Below are 20245 nucleotides of genomic sequence, written 5' to 3' on the forward strand. Positions count from 1 at the left end.
TCTACTGTTTTTCTGGCTATATGTGGGCGAGCGTTATCTTGCTGACATTTTTAATTGTGAATTACGACTAGGTACAGTCGCGGAATCAAAATTTAGGGCACTGAGTGTAATTAAATCATCGTTTTCACCAGCTGCCTACCCGTTAATTTGCCACAAAACACTATTTTTTTATGTAAATAAAGCAAAATGACAAAAACATGTCAAAAGTAAAAAATAAGTTTATATTAACGTAAAAGTTACAATATGAAGATGACAAAATAGCCCGAAATTTCAATTCCGTAAATGTACATAATTCGTAATCAGTGGAGATCTGATCGATCTTATCTAAGGCTCTATAAAAGTGTGATGTTCATGTAATATGATATTTTTATTGTGATTGTTTACTGATTAAGAGTTCGTGATCAATACACTAAATCAAAAAATAATTTTCTTATTAAATGTTCAACACCGGAGTACTGGTAGTCCAGAGATGCCTTCTGTAAGTAGACCTGTTTTGAAAAGTCAAGCTAACATTTTTTACAGCAGGAATTGCACATTTTATTTTTAGAATATAGAAAACTGAATATTTTGAAATGTCTCTATCATGCGCCTGGGACATGGAAACATAAAAACACAGATCACATTATTATTCCCAATAAAAATTTTCTTTTGCACACTTTTAAAATGTTCTTATCTCGATGTTTCAAATTTGTCCCATTTAAAAAATACTTTGAAATTTTGAAGAACATGGCAATATTGCATATACATATAAAGTAAATAAATATACTGGGTACTCCAAAATTCGCGGAACAACTCAGTGGGGTAATGTCAACTTGTGTTAGAAAATTATATAATAAATAAATTCTATATACAGGGTGTTATTGAAAGTTGTACAGATATTTTAACCACGTACTACTGACTTCATGTAGAACTCGGAAAAATATTTAAAAAAATCTATGTCAAAAAATAAAATGACATTTATTTTTTGAGCTACAATTTTTTTAAATTGCATTTAGTTTTCTACGTTGTCCTACAACCTCGTAGGTAAAATTTCGGCACATTTTAAAAATACACCCTGTATACTTATCATGTTTTATAAGATGTACGCCAATGCGAAGTAACCTGTAGGAAATATGCTTTAAAACAAGGAAACTGCATTGGTGTACCTTTTATAAAATATGATATACAGAGCGTATTTTTAAAATGTGCCGAAATTTTACCTGCGAGGTTGTTTGACAACGTAGAAGACTAAAAGCAATTTAAAAATATTGCAGCTCAAAAATTAATGTCATTTTATTTTTTGACAGAATTTTTTAGATTTTTCTCCGAATTCTACATAGAGGCTCGTGGTTAAAATATCTGTACAACTTTCAATAACACCCTGTATATTTTAGATTTGAAGATATGGGGGCTCAAAAGGTGCATTGAAAAAGATTTTGACTAATGGTTTTTTACCAGCCAATGATTGTGATCACGTTTGTAATTGTTTTGCTACGTTATTTCCAGCATTTTCAAGAAGTGATTTTATCTCGGTTTCACCTCAAGTAACGTATGGCAACATGGTTTTGAATTTTCTTTCTTATTTCCCTGGGTACAACAAAAATGAAATATCTAAAAACTATTGGGATTACATAGGATGTTTGTAAATGTTGCCACATTTAGTGTAACAAATAGATCCATATCTTCTACAAAATAGTTATTTTTATATTAAGTGCGCGAAGAGAGTGTTTTTTGTGCATGAAAAGGTCTTTTACGCCGAGACGAAGGTCGAGGCAGTATAAGCCTTTGAATGCACAAAAACATCTTCGCGCACGAAATATAAACAATATTTTTTCTATAATTGATTCAAAAAAATTGAAATTAAAAATTCAAATTTTTGAAGGAACTCTGAAGTTTCAATGCAGTGACCATGTTGCTAGGTAACTAATAAAAAACAGTGCGTGAAATGAAAAACAGAAATAGTCGTATGCGTGAAATTGCATTTCACACACTGTTTTGTATGGTTTCTATGGTTTCGATCTTACTAACAATGCAAAAAAAAATACACGTCAGAAAATGACCCATTTCAGGCACAGATAACTATGCGTGAATTTCAATTTTTTGAATCAATTATAGAAAAAAAATATTGATTCTATTAAATATTTTTGCCTGATATTTTTTTCGTTCAACGCTTTTACTACATATTTTGGTGGTAATTACTAAAAATTAATATCGAAATTTAATTTCAGAGTTCAGAACAAAACGAAGTACGGAAAAAAAGGAATGTTCCAAGAGTCTTTTCTTCGGTAAGTACTTTTTTTTTGGAAAATGAAAATTAAATCACCACCAATTTTACATGATAAATTCTTATCAAGGATTATGTCAAAGTGGATTGTTTTTCAACACGTAACAGCGCTGTCTGATTACGAAAATTGTAGATTAGTTTCGAGAGCACTGCTTAATAATAATTTTTTATCGATATTTTTAAAACACTGAATTTATTTATCAGAACTTATGGTCCGTCATCCGAGATCTTTTAGCATTATTCTTAAAACAATTGTAATTCTAGTTGTGCCCAAAAGATTTTATTTATACAGGGTGTCCCCAAAAAAAAAGACGAGTCCATAGCTCCCTTATTTATCGGAGGATTTTAATTATCTATACACCAAATTAAATGGTTGTTAATAGGCTACAAAACGGCTTAATAAATTCACGTATAGCTCCAAGGGCTTCAAGACTAGACTGTCAAAATATTTTTTTTTAAATGGGATCACATACTTTTTTTTAGTAATTCTGAGAGAGATTTTAATTCTGAAAACAACAATGTATCACAAGTATAACTTCACATAAAAAAAAATAACACTAACTTTTGAAACAAATGACGAGCACCAAGCGAAAAGCTATCAAAATGCATTGCGTTACAATGTAATAACCAAATTAAGGTAGCTGGAAAAACAAATGACAAATAATAACATGTGGGATTGCGCAGATATGCCGCCAATGTTTAGCGCAAAATGGAACATAGACGATATTAGTGTTTTTTACATTTTTTTTTGTGAATTTTTGGTATTTAAGTGTATACTTGTGATACACTGTTGTTTTCAGAATAAAAATCTCTATCAGAATTACTAAAAAAAATATGTAATCCCATTTGAAAAAAATATTTTGACAGTTTACCCTTGAAACTCATGGGGCTATACTTAAATTTATTAGGCCATTTTGTAGCCTATTAACAACCATTTAATTTGGTGTACAGATAATTAAAATCTTCCGATAAATAACGGAGTTATGGACTCGTCTTCTTTTTTGGGGACACCCTGTATATTTTATTTAACAGTTCTGTAAAAATAGACCACATTATTTTCTTCAAAACGCCTGTCAAACTTCTGAATAAAAGTTATTTTTTAGATCTTTGAAAAAAGAAGCGGAACCACTGATCGGGGTAAAGACTACGAACATTTATACATCGCACATTTAATCTTGAAGCTGACAAACAATGACGATATAGAAGATTTTTCGATATCTTCGAACAACGAAAAATTCGGAGATTTTGACGACGTGGTCTTTGAAATAAAATATTACAACCAAAACTCACAAACCTACGCTTTGCAGTTGAAATACACAAACAAGAGAAAAAGGCTGACAGAGGCCTCATTGACCGCTGAAAGCGGAAATTTTAGTATCAAGAAGTACATCAAAGGATTTAAATTTGTCGACGACTCCGTCAGAGTTATTCTTTTCACGAACTCCCTATTCGATGGTTCTCAAAAGCAAAACATTACTTTAGGATCAAACACCATCATAGTACATGAAACTCCACAAGACGTGCTTTTGACAAGTTCGGACAAAGGTCACTCCTACAATTTCACAATCGAGAGCCCAATAAATCTACCAGAAACAACATTGAAGTTTTTTAACAATTTTCTACTTTACACAAATCAAATGAACGTTGAGGAACTCGAAGAGTGGACTAAAAATACATTCAAAAACATGTTCAGTTGCGAAGAGTCAATTTTTAAAGAATACATTTACTTCGTTACCGGTTGGAGTCACATAGAAGGGAAAAAGAAAAAGTTAAAGAAATCATGGGTGAAACGTGCCATTGCTATTCAAATATTATCACCTTTTATAAAACCATTGTCTTTGGCTGCGGGTCCAGTTAACGAAAAGACAAAACTTTTACCAGAAACCATGTCAAGATTTAGAATTACAATAAATCGTAGAAAAGTTACGATTTTTTGGAAAGACTTCAAGAACGAAATTAATGATCTTGTAGAGCTGAATAAAATTCTAAAACAATATCAAATAAGAAAGAGTCGCATTGAAAGCGTGGACAATTTGGATGAGAAAGAACTCAGTAAAATGTTGTGGTTGATGGGAAAATGTCCACTGGTTCTCGATGGTAGAGGCAACATTTCTGCAGCTCTTAATTTATGTCCTGACGACAAGTTTGTCATACTTAATCCAAATTATTCAATTAATGTTTCTTCGAGCTTGCAAGACGAACCAGACAATTTCACTTACTCACTGTCATGTACCGAAACAATGAATTTGACGGACTCGGAAGTGGAAATTCATGAAATTACAGACGTCACCACGGATGAGCTAGTTGTAATCACAAAGAGTTGCAGTCTGGGAGACAAAGCAGGCGAAAGTACGTCACCGCACTACGTCAAAAGAAATTTTACAAAAATCATGATAGACCCACAATTCTTGAAAGAAAAATATACAAACACTGTAGTTGTTATCAGTTGCATTACAAATGTGAAAAGTTTTAAATTCCGCTTTAATCATACAAAGTTCGTCAAATTAGAAGAGTTTTCCAAGGATGAATGCGACGACACAGTCACTTACTTCACCGACGTTGAATATTCTCAAAAGCAGTTTGACGAATTGTATCTCAAGAGATCTCCAGACACTGAATTCCATCAGTTTCGATACGTCAACGACAACTGTCTAGAGTGGATCAGAAGCAAGAAATCTATCGAAAAATTGCGACAATACCTACTGGTAAGTAACAACTTGGCAAAGTATGACAATTACGTCATTAGCGAAACCGAACTATTTGACAGTCCGTCTACTAATCACGTGAACATCATTTGCGCCAATCCCGGAATGGGAAAAAGCACGCTGATAAACAATCTGAAGAACGACGCTCCTCCCACAGTCTTGAGAGCCTTGGTCTACGCCAAAAATCATGCATTGTATTTTGACAAGAAAGATGTCAACGGTGAAGCATTCGTAGACTACATTCTTAACGACACCCACAAGAAAGATGGAAATTTCAACAAGCGAATTTTGAAAATGTTGAAAACTAGAGGGAGACTCGAGTTTATCTGGGACGGACTAGACGAGAAAAATCTGGTAGTCGTCAAAGAGATTATCAAGAATATTTCCACTAAAGGACACCGACAGTGGATATCGTGTCGCAATAATTTGAAAACTGCGTTGGAAACTGAGTTTAACGTTTTTTCGAGGACCCTAACTGCATTCAACGATTCCGAGCAGAAAAGATACGTCGGCAATAGGCTAGAGTTGTCTGGTGACGATTTGGTCGAGATTTTCCACATAATTAAGAAAAACATTGTGCACAATATTTTAGGCATTCCGCTTCAAATTTTCATATTAACGGAATTGATCCTTCACGATAAAGAAAAATATTTTCACTTGCTGAATGAGTCATTCTTGGCGACCGACTTGTACCACCATTTTGTCGATCAAAAATTCAAGCTTCATTTCAAAGAAAAGGAACACGACACATTTGACACAATTTACGCGAAAATGATTGACGGTTATAAAAGCGTGGCGGCTGCGACATATTTGAGAAATGATCTCGTAGACAATAATTTAGATTGTCAGGAATTTTTGAAGACTATCCAAAGCGATAAAGATCCTTTCGGGTTCATAACTTACGTGTCGGATGCACTAACCCCAGAATTTTGTCACAACTCGTTCGGTGAATATTTCGCAGCTTTGTATATTTCGGAAAGTTCCAGCGAGATCTTCCAAAACGACGAGTTTATGTACAACGAAGAGTACAACAACATTCGATTGTTTTTTGATCTAATTGTGTCTCAAAATAGCAAAGCTCACATCGCAGTGTTGTACAATAACTTTGAACTTTTGGAAGAATGTAACGAAAAGGAGTTGATGTGCACGGACAAGATTGGACGCACCGCTTTCGATTTAGCACTCGAGAGGCGTAAAAAGTATCCAATTTTGGAGACTTATGTATCACACCATGCCCATCATATTGGTTATTCGAATGTAAATTTTGAACCGTTCAAAGATGTCGCTTTTCAAAAAATTTTGGACTTTTTGTGTTGTTATAACGGGAGCAGTGAAAATTCAATTATTTTTGACGATAACTTTCTGCTATTACCATTTATTCCGTTATTATCAGACGAAGAAAAATCAATAATTTCTACATTTAGGACCAAATTCTTGCCAAACCTTCTGTTTTACGCGATACAAACTGATTATTCAACCATATTAGAACAATTCGAAAATCTACCTTTCATAAAAACTGATTACGGACAAACTCTTTTACACTTGGCGATCCACAATGAATCAATCAACAGTTTAGAATGTATATTGTATAACAAAAAATACAAAAAGTACCTAATTAAAAACACGAGACTTCTAAGTACAATGTGCAGCTTCAAATTTGGCAACATTTTGAAACTTCATGAAATAGACCTAAATGTGGTAGACTATGACAGAAGAACGCCTCTCCATCATGCTTGCGAGAGCAACAATCTTGAAGCAATAGAATTTTTAATCCAATCTGGAGCTGCACTAAACGTGAAAAGCATAAATGGTAAAACTCCTCTGCTAGAATGTCGCTCCTTAGAAGTAATACAACTACTGATTCAAAATGGCGCTGATGTGAATATTCGAGATGCGTCCGGTAAAACCGTGCTGCACTATGTGTCTGAAATTCAGGACTTTTCTCTAGAAATTTTAGAATTACTGATCGAAAATAATGCAGATTTAAATATTGTCGACAAAAATGGTCAATCTGCGATACATTACGCTTGTCTGAAAAGCTCTCCCGATACTTTAAACTTTCTAATTCGAAATGGAGCCGATGTGAATTTAACAGATAGCACCCACAAAACTCCCCTGCATCATGTCTGCGAAGATCAGGAAGTTTCCCACGAAGTTGTGACAATTTTGATCAAGAGTGGGGCACAACTGGATGCAGTGGATGAAAGTGGTCAGGCTCCTATTCATTGCGCGTGTCAAAAGAATTGTTCTGAGAAGGTAAAACTGTTGATTGAAGGCGGTGCAAGTGTGAATCTTGAAGACAGAAATAGAAAGACTGCTCTGCATTACTGTTGTGACAATAAGAAGATTTCTGATGACGTCGTGAAGTTATTGATTAAAAAAACAGCAGATAAAGATATCACAGACACGAGTGGGTGTGCTGCCATACATTACGCTTGCATGAATGCTTCGTTTGAAAAACTGGAATTATTGATTCAAGGGGGCGCCAGTGTCAATACTACAAACTCGAGCGGACAAACGGTTTTGCATTATGTATGCCAAGATCAGTTTGTTTCTACTTCTTTTATGAACATCTTAATTGACAATAATGCAGATTTAAATGTTGTCGATGAGTCTTCTCGTACACCTCTCCATTACGCTTGTCTAAACGGTTTTTGTGAAAAAGTCAAATTATTGTTGATTCAAAATGGTGTCCGTGACGACGTCCCAGACGAATTTGGTAGAACTCCGTTACTCTATGCTTGTGAAAATCCCAATATTTCATCCCAATGCATCGAAACGCTTATCAAGAAAAAAGCTAAATTAGATATTATCGATAAGGCAGATCGTACCGCCATACACTACGCTTGCGCGAGTGCTTCTGTCGAAAAACTGAAGTTGCTGATTCAAAATGGCGCCGATGTGAACATCAAAAATTCAACGTCTAGCACACCTTTGCATTTTGTGTGTGAGAGATCGTCTATTCCTCACAGCGTTTTAGAAGTTTTAATAGAAAATGAAGCAAATTTGAATGTTTTCGACAAGGACTATCTCTTTCCGATACATTACGCATGTTACAGTGGTTCTTCCGAGAAAACCATCTTGCTGATTAAGAATGGCGCTAGAGTGAATATTAAGGACAGAAATGATAAAGCACCTCTGCATTATGCTTGTCAGAACGATTTTTTTTCAATAGATGTTGTCATAGCTTTGCTTGAAACAGGTGCACATAGGAATGCTGTCGACAAAGACGGTCGTACCGCGATGCATTATGCTTGTATCAATAATAATCGTGATAAAATATTTCAGTTGTTAAATAATAACGCGGATCGGGATATTAAAGATACAAATGGTAAAAAACCCTTACAATATGCATCTAAAGAAGTGATACAAAATTTAATGGAAACTGACGCTACATTAGGCAAGGCAAAGATTACGCCGCCATTTCATAAGCTATTTAAATTTTAGGTTTTTAACTTTAACTATACCACATTAATACTGTTCTTGTGTCTTATATTTAAGTGTTAGTTTTAAAAGTGTATTAGTATTCATTACATCAAAAAAACACTCGTTGTGTTCACTTGAAACCGTTGACCTCGTCCACACAAGGTGGCGAAGCATTATATTGTAATAGATAGTAGTCACAATATTTAATGCTTCTCTGTTTTGTATATCCTAAATGTACAGCGTGATCAACAGTGACTGAGTCTGTTGGCAATGAAACAATTGAAAAATATTGGTGTTTTTCTCTTTCGTAATTGGCACTGACCGGTTGTTTTAACTTGACACGACATTAAAAAAAAATTAGATTATGTCGGGTATGTTTATGCTATTACAAAAATGACCCGTTGATGGTAAACGTTAAATTCGCCTGTCAACTCTGTCAAAGCTGACAACCGGAAATGCGATTACAGTGGTACCAAAATCATTCAAATTTTCATTGTTATTGATCACGTTGTACCTACTATACCCGGGACAACGAATAGATATATCGGGTGTTTTTTTTAATTGAGTGATGCGTTCACAATCGACTCTTCAACGCCTAGTACGGTTGGCTTCAAAAAAAACGGGAACTGTCAGAAAAAGTTTTGTCAGATTTTATTAAATTTTTAGTTTGAAACGGTCTTTTAGAATTTAGGTTAAAAAACTGCACTTATCTGTCAGAAATACTATTGTCAAACAGACACAAATTGACATAAATTGACAAATTAAATTTTCAATTCACATTAGGTCAAATTTCATTTCACGTTTTTTTTGAAGCCAAGTGTACGAGGTAAAATAAAAAAAAAAAACACCCGATATTAATAAAAAAGGGGATGTGGCGTTAGTTGGCAAGACCGATTTACGCCGAAGCCTGTTTCACAATGACACAGGTTCTTTGCCATTTGTCATTTTTATAAGAATGTGATATAATTGATAGACTTAGAAAAATGTGCATTCATTGACGTGCACATCTTCTCCAAACATGAACACGTGGTCAAACTGCCGAAACGTGTTCAAAACTAATGAGATGCCGTCAAGTAATTTTTGTGGATGTAAATTGCAAAAATAAGAGCACGCTACCTACTGCAAATGATTCGCTGATTGCAAAAAGGATACAAGTCATGTTTTCTAGCATTTCGTGATTATGACTTGAAAAATCAGTAAGTCTTAAGCGATTAAAGCAAATATTTTTAAATACTGCTGAAAAAGATAGTGTTTCAATATGCATTTGATTTTTGATTGAAGTTTCTTCAATTATCATACGCAAGTTCCAAAAAAACAATTTTTTTGCGTGTCGCTCAAAATTTCAGTTCACTGACTTGTATCCTTTCTGTAAATCAGCGATTCAAATGTGCCTAAGCAATTTATAAAACGTCCAACTACACATTAAAACAGTGTAAGTGTTAATAGATTTCTTCTTATAATGTTAGCTCTACAAGAAAGAACATACTTAATTCAATGTTATAGTACTGGCGATGTTTGCTATCGTGAGGTAATCAACTAATTTAACGAAAAATATTCTAAAACAATTTCTCATGTGGTCGTCCGAAAATTTGTGGAAACTGATTTCATTCTAAATGTTAAAAAAATAAGAAAACATTTAGATGAATAATTTTTAAATTATTATTATTATAAAAAATGACATTATGACAATCCTAATCCTGATCCTGAATTGCAGAGCACAAATGCGTTGAAGACTCCCAGTAAAAAATGACAGCCGACAGCAATGGGCTGTCCCAACCGTTCCAACCCTCATAAAAGCATTAGTACTACGTTATAAAAACCTGCATCGACTAGTCATAAATCACAAAGAGATCTTCGTCTTAAGTATTTTGGTTGCCTATTTGACAGTAAACAAAAATGACATTGGGCCGTATCACGACATCGTTATTAAAGCTGCCGTTAACTGTCGTGATTAAAGTAAACATAAAACGATATAGATTTATACAATTATAACCTGCCAGAAAGAGATGAATTCGTCACCAAGGTAATTGGAGTCATGATAAAATTTAATAAGAGTGTCGTGATATGGCCCAATGTGACTAACCTCCGTATTTTAAGTACCTACCAAATGAGTGTTTACTTAGGTAGGTACCTCGAAAAAACGTTCCACTGCAAGAAAATCCGAAAAAAGAATGATTTGGCGTTTTTATTCAATTACAAATTAAATAATACCTACACTTATTTAAAAAATAAAATGTCACCGACCTCCGTTTAAGTGCCTACTAACCAACTAAAAAACAAGCATTGCTTCAATGAATCCGAAAAAAATTACTCAAAAATAATAAAAGGATTGTGGAGCCTTAAACATTGTAGGTTAAGTGGGGTTATGCAGGCTGTAAAGGTAAGTGGCAATTTAATAAAAATTATCGCAATGGCAAATACCAGTGAAGAACAAGAAAAGGTTGTCGTTCCTATTATAAAACGTCGATGTTAGAAATTCGGAAAATATTGTTCATTTTTTTATTACCTTTCCTATTCTTTTTTGAGTTTCCAATGTAGGTAGTATCTATTTTCAATCAGCCTCTTTTTAGATAAAAAAACACGTCATAAATTCATAAAAGAAGTATATTTTTATAAAAAGTACGTATAAAAGTTTAAATAAGTACAATGTTTGTTAATTGAAAACAGTTCAACTCGTTTACAGTTATTAGATCGATAATACTGAAAATACTCAACAAACAAGTTTTGCGCTAATCATTTTTATGCAACTCTTGATACTCCTGGAACGTCACCAACCCATTCAACGTTGCGACCCTCAAATTCCCCCCACACACTTTCCCATTAATGTGCCAGTTGTGCAGTTCTGCCACTTGTGTTGAGCATGCTGCAGCAGGATCACTACTAGTCGACAAACTTCCCATCCAGAATTCGTTCCCTGGCAGGGCATTAGCGTCCCACGCGTAGCTCACCACCAACAACTTCCCTTCATCGTCCTCTTTCAATCTCTCATGTGGATTACCGTCAACCATGTGCAACTTGATCCCCTTTACCATGTCGCCATGTTTGTACGGACCGGCCATTTTGTGTTTGATATAAGCGAAACGGACATCGCTGACGTTAGTCAATGAAAGAAATCTGTAACCAAATCAGTTAAAACGGATTTAGATCGGAGGTGACTAAGTACTCGAGTCTTTGGGCGAAAGCGTCCATGAAGAGTTTGTCTTGTTCTGTGTATATCTTCCATACTCCTAGACCCAGCCCGACGACGTGAACGTACGCCATTTTGTTGACTCGTCTGGCTCTCTCGTTAGCTTCGATCAAAAGAGTGTCGATTGACAGTACTATTCGTCTTGTGTACATCAGCCTGTCAAAATATTTACCGTCGTGCAAATCAACAAATCTATCGTTGGCTTTTTTCATTTTTTTAAGTAACTCATCGTAGGTGGCACTTTCGTCGCCATAAAAATTCAAAAATTTGCCTTGTAATGTTGGCAAGAAGAAACGACCATAACCGTTTTCGTGATTGTTTTGTTCTTTCGTTTTCATTATCTCTCGATATTCCATAACTTTAGGTTTGGGCAGTCTAGTACCAATCAACCCTAAAATGAGATAATTTTTTATTGATTTAAAATTATTGTCTTCTCCATGAAAATCTATTTTTTAGCCAATTTTCAGTTGTTACCTATAATCACCCCATCCTCCTCCACCTTCTCCCTATCCTCCTCAAAAACTCCCTCGTTCCGTCTGTTGCCATCATTGACGAAACACGTATGTGACGAAACCGACAACAGCGCCGACAGCCTAATCTCGTCGTAGCTGAGATACTTTTCAAGGACGAGCGGTGGTGCCTCGTTGCCACTCCCGATGCTCTCCCAGTTGCCGACGCCTTTGCTTCCATCGAGCAACATGTAAAGATCACGAACCCCCACGAAACTGACGGCTCGTTTGCTCAACAACCTGTCGATAAAATCTAACAAAGACATGTTTTGGTAAAATGTGCGATTGCCATGTTTGACCTGGTGGTTGAGGAAGATAGAGCAAAGATAGAGGGCGTGTTCGTGAATTACGGGATAGGTGGAGTTGATGTTCTTCTCCAGAACTACTTTGGGGATTTTGTTTTTTAGCAGTTGGCGACAGCGGACAGATTCTATGGGGAATTCTATGGGGAAGTTAGTACTCTTTTCGATGATGTCTGGCAAAGTGACGTCCGGGATGGGGTTGAGGTTGTTGCGAGTTGACAGCAGAATCGATTTGTGATCGTCACCCTTCGCAGACCAAACGGGTGAAGTCGTGAACCAATCGGTCGACATGTTTGTTGGCACTTTTGCCTGATAACCTGATAAAAAATTATATGTAATTTGTAGGTACAGACTGTATGATCAGTTACTCACCTGATATGAAATCTGAAGGTACACGTATGCAAAAGACGATAGGAAATACCAAGGCGTGATTCATTCAGTAACTTCTAAACAAATTATCTTTCAGGAAGAAGAAACCTGTAAATTTTGTTTCTACTCAGTACTAGAGGACGCTGCACAGCAAATATAAAAATACTGTTTACTGATTATGAGCTACGAACTATAAATAAAATTTGCATATAATGCTCTATTAGCCATATTTTATTATATTTGTTTATTATTTAAAAAAATATAGAACTTAAAAGCAATTAGAATCTCCATGTTATTTATTATCTAGCGCCATTATGCAGTCGGGTTCCAGCTGCCAGGCGTCCTTGCCTCACCCCCGATTCAAGGACCAAATAAATAATATAATTTATGAGCCACATGTTTGGCTGGAAGAGGCAGTTTTTCTGTTGCGTTTTTAAAATAGGCTTACAGAATAATCGCAACAGCATGATATTTCTATTCGAATCACATTCGTGGTTAATCCATTAATCTGTTATTAATATTTGCGTTAGCTTTCCCAAAACAATTCGCAACAAAAGCTAATACATCATTTTGCAAATTCGGGGAATTACCAAGTTGACTTGACACACCATCTGATGATAAATTGATAATATTTCTTGACCTTGTTATTATCTTTATTGGAAACAGAAAACTCATTTTTATCGTTCAGTTAATCTAAATGAAATTTTAAAAAATGTCAAAATTAATTTGTACAAGTATCATCATTATACAATATTTTTGAAAGCAAAACCTGTGCAATCTGTAGAATACATATTAAATACAGTAGGTACCATTCATAAGAAATTATTTAAAATTCAAGCTGAACCAATCTCAGTGGTGTAGATAATTATTGCTCTTTGCATTGCAGTGGCAATTGACAGAACTAAAGTGCAACACGCAACACGGCTTGCTTATTCCAAAGACAACTTCCCTCATTCTCAAGCTAGATTAGTGCAAAACATTTGTGTATTTTTTGTACTCAACAACTGCAATGATCCTAAAGTATAATTATCACGTGATACCGGGACATCGTTCGCGTCCCGGTTTTGTTCACGGTTCTCTGTACGCCCATTGGTCACCCAAAGAGCGGGCTGCGTTCATGCCGCGTTTGGTCCCAATTTTCGGACAAATAGGTGGCACCGCCCACTTTCGTTCACGCCCTAAGTGTGTTCGTTTCGTTCACTCCTCTCCTCTCCCTCTACAAAAAGACTGTGGCTCCGTAAAAGCCAGCTGGACAGAAAGACGACGTGCATCTCAAGAGATGGGCCAACCGGTTCTTACCAGAGTCACTCCAGCATCGGTCCACAAATCGACACCGGCCCCGAAGATGTATTCGACAGTTCGAGCGCACCAGAGGGCCGGTGGTAACACACGAAAAGTTTTTACGTTTAAACGATATGCACCTAATGTTGCGTTTTCTTGTCTTTTTGGTTTCTTTTTCTACTCAAAAAAATTATCAGAAACTTTGTTCACACAACATTAATTCCTAAATAAACAAGAACAGCACCAATGTTAATTAAAATATTGTATCTAAGTACTGAGGAATTTTCATTTTTTGCCTAATTGTTTCTAATCTTTGCGTAATAAAAAACATAAAGATAGTACAGTTGTCGGCATTCAAAAAGTCGTTAAAAACAATCAAGGCTTCAGAAAAATTTAAGAAGTGACAAACTATTTACGCTAGCACAAAAATTGTTATTCTAGTTTCACGAGCAAAAAAACAATAAGGATGAAATCCAAATAGTCGCTTCAGAAAATCATACATACACGTGATTTGCTAAAAATTGCGATCGCCATATTTGATCTGGTAGAGAAGGAGCATAGAGCAAAGGTGGAGGAAGTGCTCGTAAATTACGAGTTCTTCTCGAAAACTTGTTTGAGGATTTTCTTTGGGCAATTGGCTACTGTGAGGATTTTTGGTGGAGAACTTAGTCCTCTTTTCGATGAGTTCTGCCACTGTACCGTCTGGGATGGGATTGGGGTTGTTGCGAAGTGACAGCAAAACCAAATTGTGATTGTCAGCTTTCACAGACCAAACGGGTGAAATAGTGAACCATTCTGTCGACATCCTTGTTAGTACTCTCGCCTGATAGCTATAAAAAATTCCATATATACAGGGTGTCTCAGTTAAGACTTTCGCGCTTAATAACTGTTATTTTCCAGCGGATTTTTGTGAAATTTAAAATGCTGATATTTTAGACGGTGAAGAATAAAAAAATCCCATTAATGCAATCACCCAAGTGTTAAAAACGTAATTTTTACATGCCTTTTTAAAATGTTGAATCAATTAAGATTTACATAAAAAATTGATCGTCAATAAAAAATGCTGTAGGGAAAAACTTGTCCTTGAAAGACGTCTGGTTTGCAATAAAAAAGCAAAAAACTGTGTTAAGCGTGGCTGCAAATGCAAAAACGTAAACGCATATGAAACAAACGCGCAATTTTGCAGAATTTTGGTCATCCCTTTTCGCAGAAGCGCAGGTGACATATTTGACGTTTATCTTGCTAACCTTACAAACACTTACAAAGTTAAAGACAACATTTGGACGTAATTTATTATAGGTACTGGATGCTTTAATTCTTCCATAAAGGACTAAAACACGATCGGGATATTTTAGCAAGGTTCACGTACGCTTCCTGTGTCTTCAAATAAATTGACGACTCTCTTAACCTTACATTTTGTAAAGCCTATATTTTGGATACTGTTCCACGAGAAAATGAACTGTGTCATTGAAGTTCTTACGACACACTCCATAGGCAATTTTTTTTTTTTCAACAATATTGAAATTTCTGCCGCTGTAGTCTTTTCAATAAATTTTCACAATTTGACGTTTCTAATAAAGCGCGCCCAAAAGGGTGTACAAAATGTTGCTTGGCAATTAATCATCAATTCTTTCAAAAGGTAACTGCTCAAATACCTTCAAATTTTACATTAAATTTTTAACGACAAAATCTAATCTTTTCGTTGAATCAGACAAGTGATCTACTTAATTGTTTGTGCAGATCCCTATTTTTTAATGTTTAACAATCTAATAATAATCGCACATAATTTTCGATAAAGGAAACATGTGTTAAAATTACATTTTTTAACTTGAGGTAATTTTATTATTACTAATTGAACCTTCACGGTCTAAAATATCTGCATTTTAAATTTCATAAAAATCCGTTGGCAAATAACCGAAATATTAGGCTCGAAAGTCTTAGCTGAGACACCCTGTATATATTATTTTTGTACGCAATTTGGAATAATTTATGCTCTGTTGTAAGATCTGTAGGTGCACGTATGCGATAAGCGATATGAAACACAAACGTGTGATTCATACAAAAATTTGTAAACAATGACTTTTAGGAAGAAGAAACCAAAAAATAAAATAATATTTCAACTCGAACCAAATTCGTCATTAAGTTGATAATAATTGTTTATTTTAGTTTTGTACAAAACACTATGCACCAAAAGTAGAAAGATTTTGCGAATTCGGGGACATCACCGACGATCTGTATCGCATAGCATTCCTGATAAACTGATAATACCTACTCTATTATTTATTTTTTGGTAATAGGAACTTCTGTAGTTTTCGGTAGAAAAATATAAGAAAATTTACCGTCTGATTGATTTCAATTACTAAACGCATTTTTAACTACGTTCAGTACCGACGATCCTCCAGACCAACACATCATTGCGCAACATTCTTCAGAGCAATTATTCTGCGGTTTATGCATTTTATAGTACATTTTAGATAACAGTTGCGATGATCCAAAAGTTCAAGGTTATTAATTTATTATATTAAACTATAGTTACATCGTTTTTTTTTACATTTGAATGATTCATAATGTACGAGTGTGTTTGCTTGATTCTTTAATCTGTTTACTCTTGGATGAATTAAAGAAACATTTTTACTTTTCATTCTTCTCTGTATCAGGTCATAGATACGGTTTAATAGAAGTGACAGTATGACCACCAGACTTTGATCAAAAAAAATTGTAAAAGAAGACTGTTTATTGACATTTCATTGAACTGAACCAATTTAACAGTTTTAGTTAGTGGAAAATGTTCTAAGATGATAACAGTAGTTTGTTTAATAACGAGACATAAAGCAACAATTTTTATTACTTGTGTATTTGGCTACTTTGTGAAATTATTTACGATTACATTATTAAGGGAATAATAAATATAGAATATAGCCTAAGGGAGTCCATTTCGGCTCAGGGACGCGAGTTCGATTCCGGCGAAATTAAAAAAAAAAGGCTATATTCTATCTCGTGATTCGGAAGTCACGTTAAGCCATTGGTCCCGGTCTATTGAGATGGTCATCATGCCTCTCATAGATTTGTAAACCAGTCGTAGACTGTGAAACAAATTTTCGGGGAATCCCAATGTCGCAATAAGCTTGTCAATATTTGATAAGAGTTTATTATCAAAACGTATTTAGGTACTTGCCTCCGATCAGTCGTACTGAGTGTGTTTGTAAAAGAACAAGAAAATGGTATTCATCAGAGAAAGAAGAGATGACAGATTCGTCGACTTCAAAGACTCTTTCAAGAAACTTCCCTCAAACGGATATGACCACACCTTCATCTACAAACACGTGAAAAAACTGGTCTCGGTCAAATTTTCCCAAATCCTTCAACTACTACAAGAAGAGTTGTGTACCAACACAATTTATGGAAACATCTGGAACAACGCCAAGGCAAGGTACTCCAACAATGATCCTTCATCCCTTCCTCGGGAGTGCCACATTGCTCTTATTGCTTACACCATGGAAGGTCCGCTTTACAATGACTTCAACGCTAAGTTAAGACTGTTAAAAAATGCGAGTGACTGGAAAAATTTCAATTACAAGAGTTTGTATGCGTTGCTAGCCCGCTCTATCCATGGCATTGACAACAATCCGAGTGTCACTCCGCGATATTTCTATCGAGCGATGTCGTGCAGACCAGAGGTACTCAATTTCGAAGTAGGCGATTGCATCTACCCTACCCAATTCTTATCTTGTTCGGTTAATAAAGAAGTAGCGGTACGTTTTATGGGTGATGAGCAGGCCACACTTATCACATTCCACGGGGGTCCCTTGGCAGCCTGTGGAATTGCTAATCATTCGGTGCATCCCGAAGAAGAAGAGATACTTGTCTTTCCGTGGAGTACTTTCAAAGTTACGAAGATTCACAGGTCAGCCTCCGAAGACGCCATCAGTTTGAGAAGCGTTGACTGTTTGGTTGACGATTTGCCATACTCTGGAAAGTACACCCGCGAGGGAATTAACATTATCAATCAATAATTAATAAAATTCGTCTTTGTCAGAAATAACAAAAAATATTCATAAAAGTTTGTTCAACTTCCATGAAATCATTTTAACGTTTTTCCTTCTTTTTCTTCTTGACTTTTCAAACGACAAATTGTTATAAGATAAGTGAAAATGTAAAAAATAAACGATTTGATTGATTTTTCTTTTATTTGTCGTTCCAATACATTTTAATTGTTTATAACATTTTAACGTCGAAATGGTTATTCGGAATCATTACATTTTTAGCAAATAAACAATTAATTTGATGCAGTTTCATTTCTACTGTTTTTCGACTTTCAGTAAGTACGCCACTGGAAAAACCTTATAATAGGGCGGAAAGTGGCCTATTACTGACCAAGAGAGGGAAGTAAAGATAAAAAGGAATGGTTAACTTTCCGCCCTCGTATGTTAGGAATGTGCATATTACAACACGATTCCAAATAAAAAAAAATTATTATACCTGAATCTGAATCCCTATTTTTGACACTAAAATGCGTGCGAAAAAGGGCCCTTAAAACACTAAAGCTACGCGTCGTGCTCTTAAACTCGTCGCGCGTGCTTTAAAGGCTTCCTTATAAACTTGTATCATAATATACCTACTATTTCGCACCCGTAAGTTTAGGTAACAATTTTCTCCTGTGTGAACCCGTGAACCTTTAAAACGGTCGTTTTACTCGCGTTTTAAATTGGCCCACTCATGCCAAAGAAATCCCAATTTAGATATGAACTCGTTAAAAAAACTACTATTTATGAATGAAAAATTTTATAATTGTGTTAAAAAATGACACACTACGGCACTTTTTTAACGCAAAATGCGTGCAAAAATGAACCGCTATGGCACTTTTTTAACGCTTCTTGACTGATTCAAAAATCACATATTTTATAAACGCAAACGAATGAAAAACTTGCACTTTTTTTGACGGAAGTTAAAAAAATAATACTTTGGGGTTCCAGCTGCTAAGTGTCCTTGCCTCGCTTGTATTAAAAATCATCCCCTATTCAAGGACCTTTTCAAATGAATAATATAGTTAATAATATAATAATTTATGAACCCCATGTTTGGCTGGAAGTGGCAGCTTTTCTACTGCGTTTTTAAAATTCGCTTACAGAATAATCGCAACAGCATGATATTTCCATTCGAATCACATTCGCCGTTAATCCGTTAATCTGTTATTAATATTTGCGTTAGCTTTCCCAAAACAATTCGCAAGAAAAGCTAATAGCAAATCATTTTGCGAATTCGGGAAATTACCTACTTGACTTGATACACCATCTGTGTTGTTCGATGTTGCCATGATAAATTGATAATATTTCTTGACCTTGTTATTATCTTTATTGGAAACAGAAAACTCATTTTTATCGTTCGATTAATCTAGATGAAATTTTAAAAAATGTCAAAATTAATTTGTACAAGTATCATCATTATACAATATTTTTGAAAGCAAAACCTCTGCAATCTGTAGTTTTAGAATGTAACGCTTAAGGTATAAGATTATATGGCAGCACTAAAATTATCCTAATAATGGAAACCAATATTGGCGTTAAGATGGTTGTCTCGGCTCGTGCAGCTGCATCCCTTTTTCTTCGTTCAGGGCAGGAATTAAAAATTTGTGATAGAACATGTTTTTGCTGTTTATTGTAAATTTCATTATTGTACCGAAATTCCCTTTGGTACTTTGTGTCTTAAAAACAGTAAAGATGATTTGTAATAGTATTGTATATTTAATAAATAAATATAATTTCGTCGGTACGCATTTGTTTTGAGGCCGGCTCTGGAATTCACAATAGAGAATTGCTTGAAGCATGATTTATGGTTGGGCTGACCGCCTACTGCAATTGCGACAAAAGGAACGTTTATCTCCGGCCAAATACTTTTAAAGGGCCATATAATCTTATACCTTAAGCGTTACTTTAAATACAGTAGGTACCATTCATAAGAAATTATTTAATATTTAAGCTGAACCAGTCTCAGTGGTGTAGATAATATTGCTTTTTGCATTGCACTGGCAATTGACAGAACCAAAGTGCAACACGGCTTACTTACTCCAAAGACAACTTCCCTTATTCTCAAACTAGATTAGGCAAAACTAGGCAAAACATTTGTGTATTTTTCGTACTCAACAACTGCAATGATGGTAAAGCATAATTATCACGTGATACCGGGACATCGTTAGCGTCCGGTTT

The 20245-nt window shown here is 35.1% G+C and overlaps 3 protein-coding genes across 3 annotated transcripts; 2 read left to right on the forward strand and 1 right to left on the reverse strand.

The window, feature by feature from the left end:
* Positions 1 to 361: 361 nt before the first annotated feature.
* LOC138127981 (uncharacterized) lies at positions 362 to 8514 on the forward strand. Its single transcript, XM_069044165.1, has 3 exons — positions 362 to 478; positions 2208 to 2264; positions 3367 to 8514. The coding sequence occupies exons 1-3, from the start codon at positions 470 to 472 to the stop codon at positions 8413 to 8415; spliced, it is 5115 nt and encodes a 1704-aa protein (XP_068900266.1). The 5' UTR covers positions 362 to 469; the 3' UTR covers positions 8416 to 8514.
* A 2468-nt stretch (positions 8515 to 10982) lies between these two features.
* Positions 10983 to 12888, reverse strand: LOC138127982 (uncharacterized). The gene is made up of 4 exons (XM_069044166.1): positions 12765 to 12888; positions 12056 to 12709; positions 11558 to 11972; positions 10983 to 11508 (listed from the first exon to the last, which is right to left on the reverse strand). Exons 1-4 carry the CDS (start codon positions 12826 to 12828, stop codon positions 11124 to 11126), a joined length of 1518 nt encoding a protein of 505 aa, XP_068900267.1. The 5' UTR covers positions 12829 to 12888; the 3' UTR covers positions 10983 to 11123.
* A 4372-nt stretch (positions 12889 to 17260) lies between these two features.
* On the forward strand, positions 17261 to 18055 carry LOC138129493 (erythroblast NAD(P)(+)--arginine ADP-ribosyltransferase-like). Its single transcript, XM_069045785.1, has one exon. It carries the CDS (start codon positions 17261 to 17263, stop codon positions 18053 to 18055), a length of 795 nt encoding a protein of 264 aa, XP_068901886.1.
* Positions 18056 to 20245: the final 2190 nt, after the last annotated feature.

Source organism: Tenebrio molitor, chromosome 4, assembly GCF_963966145.1.
Source record: "Tenebrio molitor chromosome 4, icTenMoli1.1, whole genome shotgun sequence".
Lineage (NCBI taxonomy): Eukaryota > Metazoa > Arthropoda > Insecta > Coleoptera > Tenebrionidae > Tenebrio > Tenebrio molitor.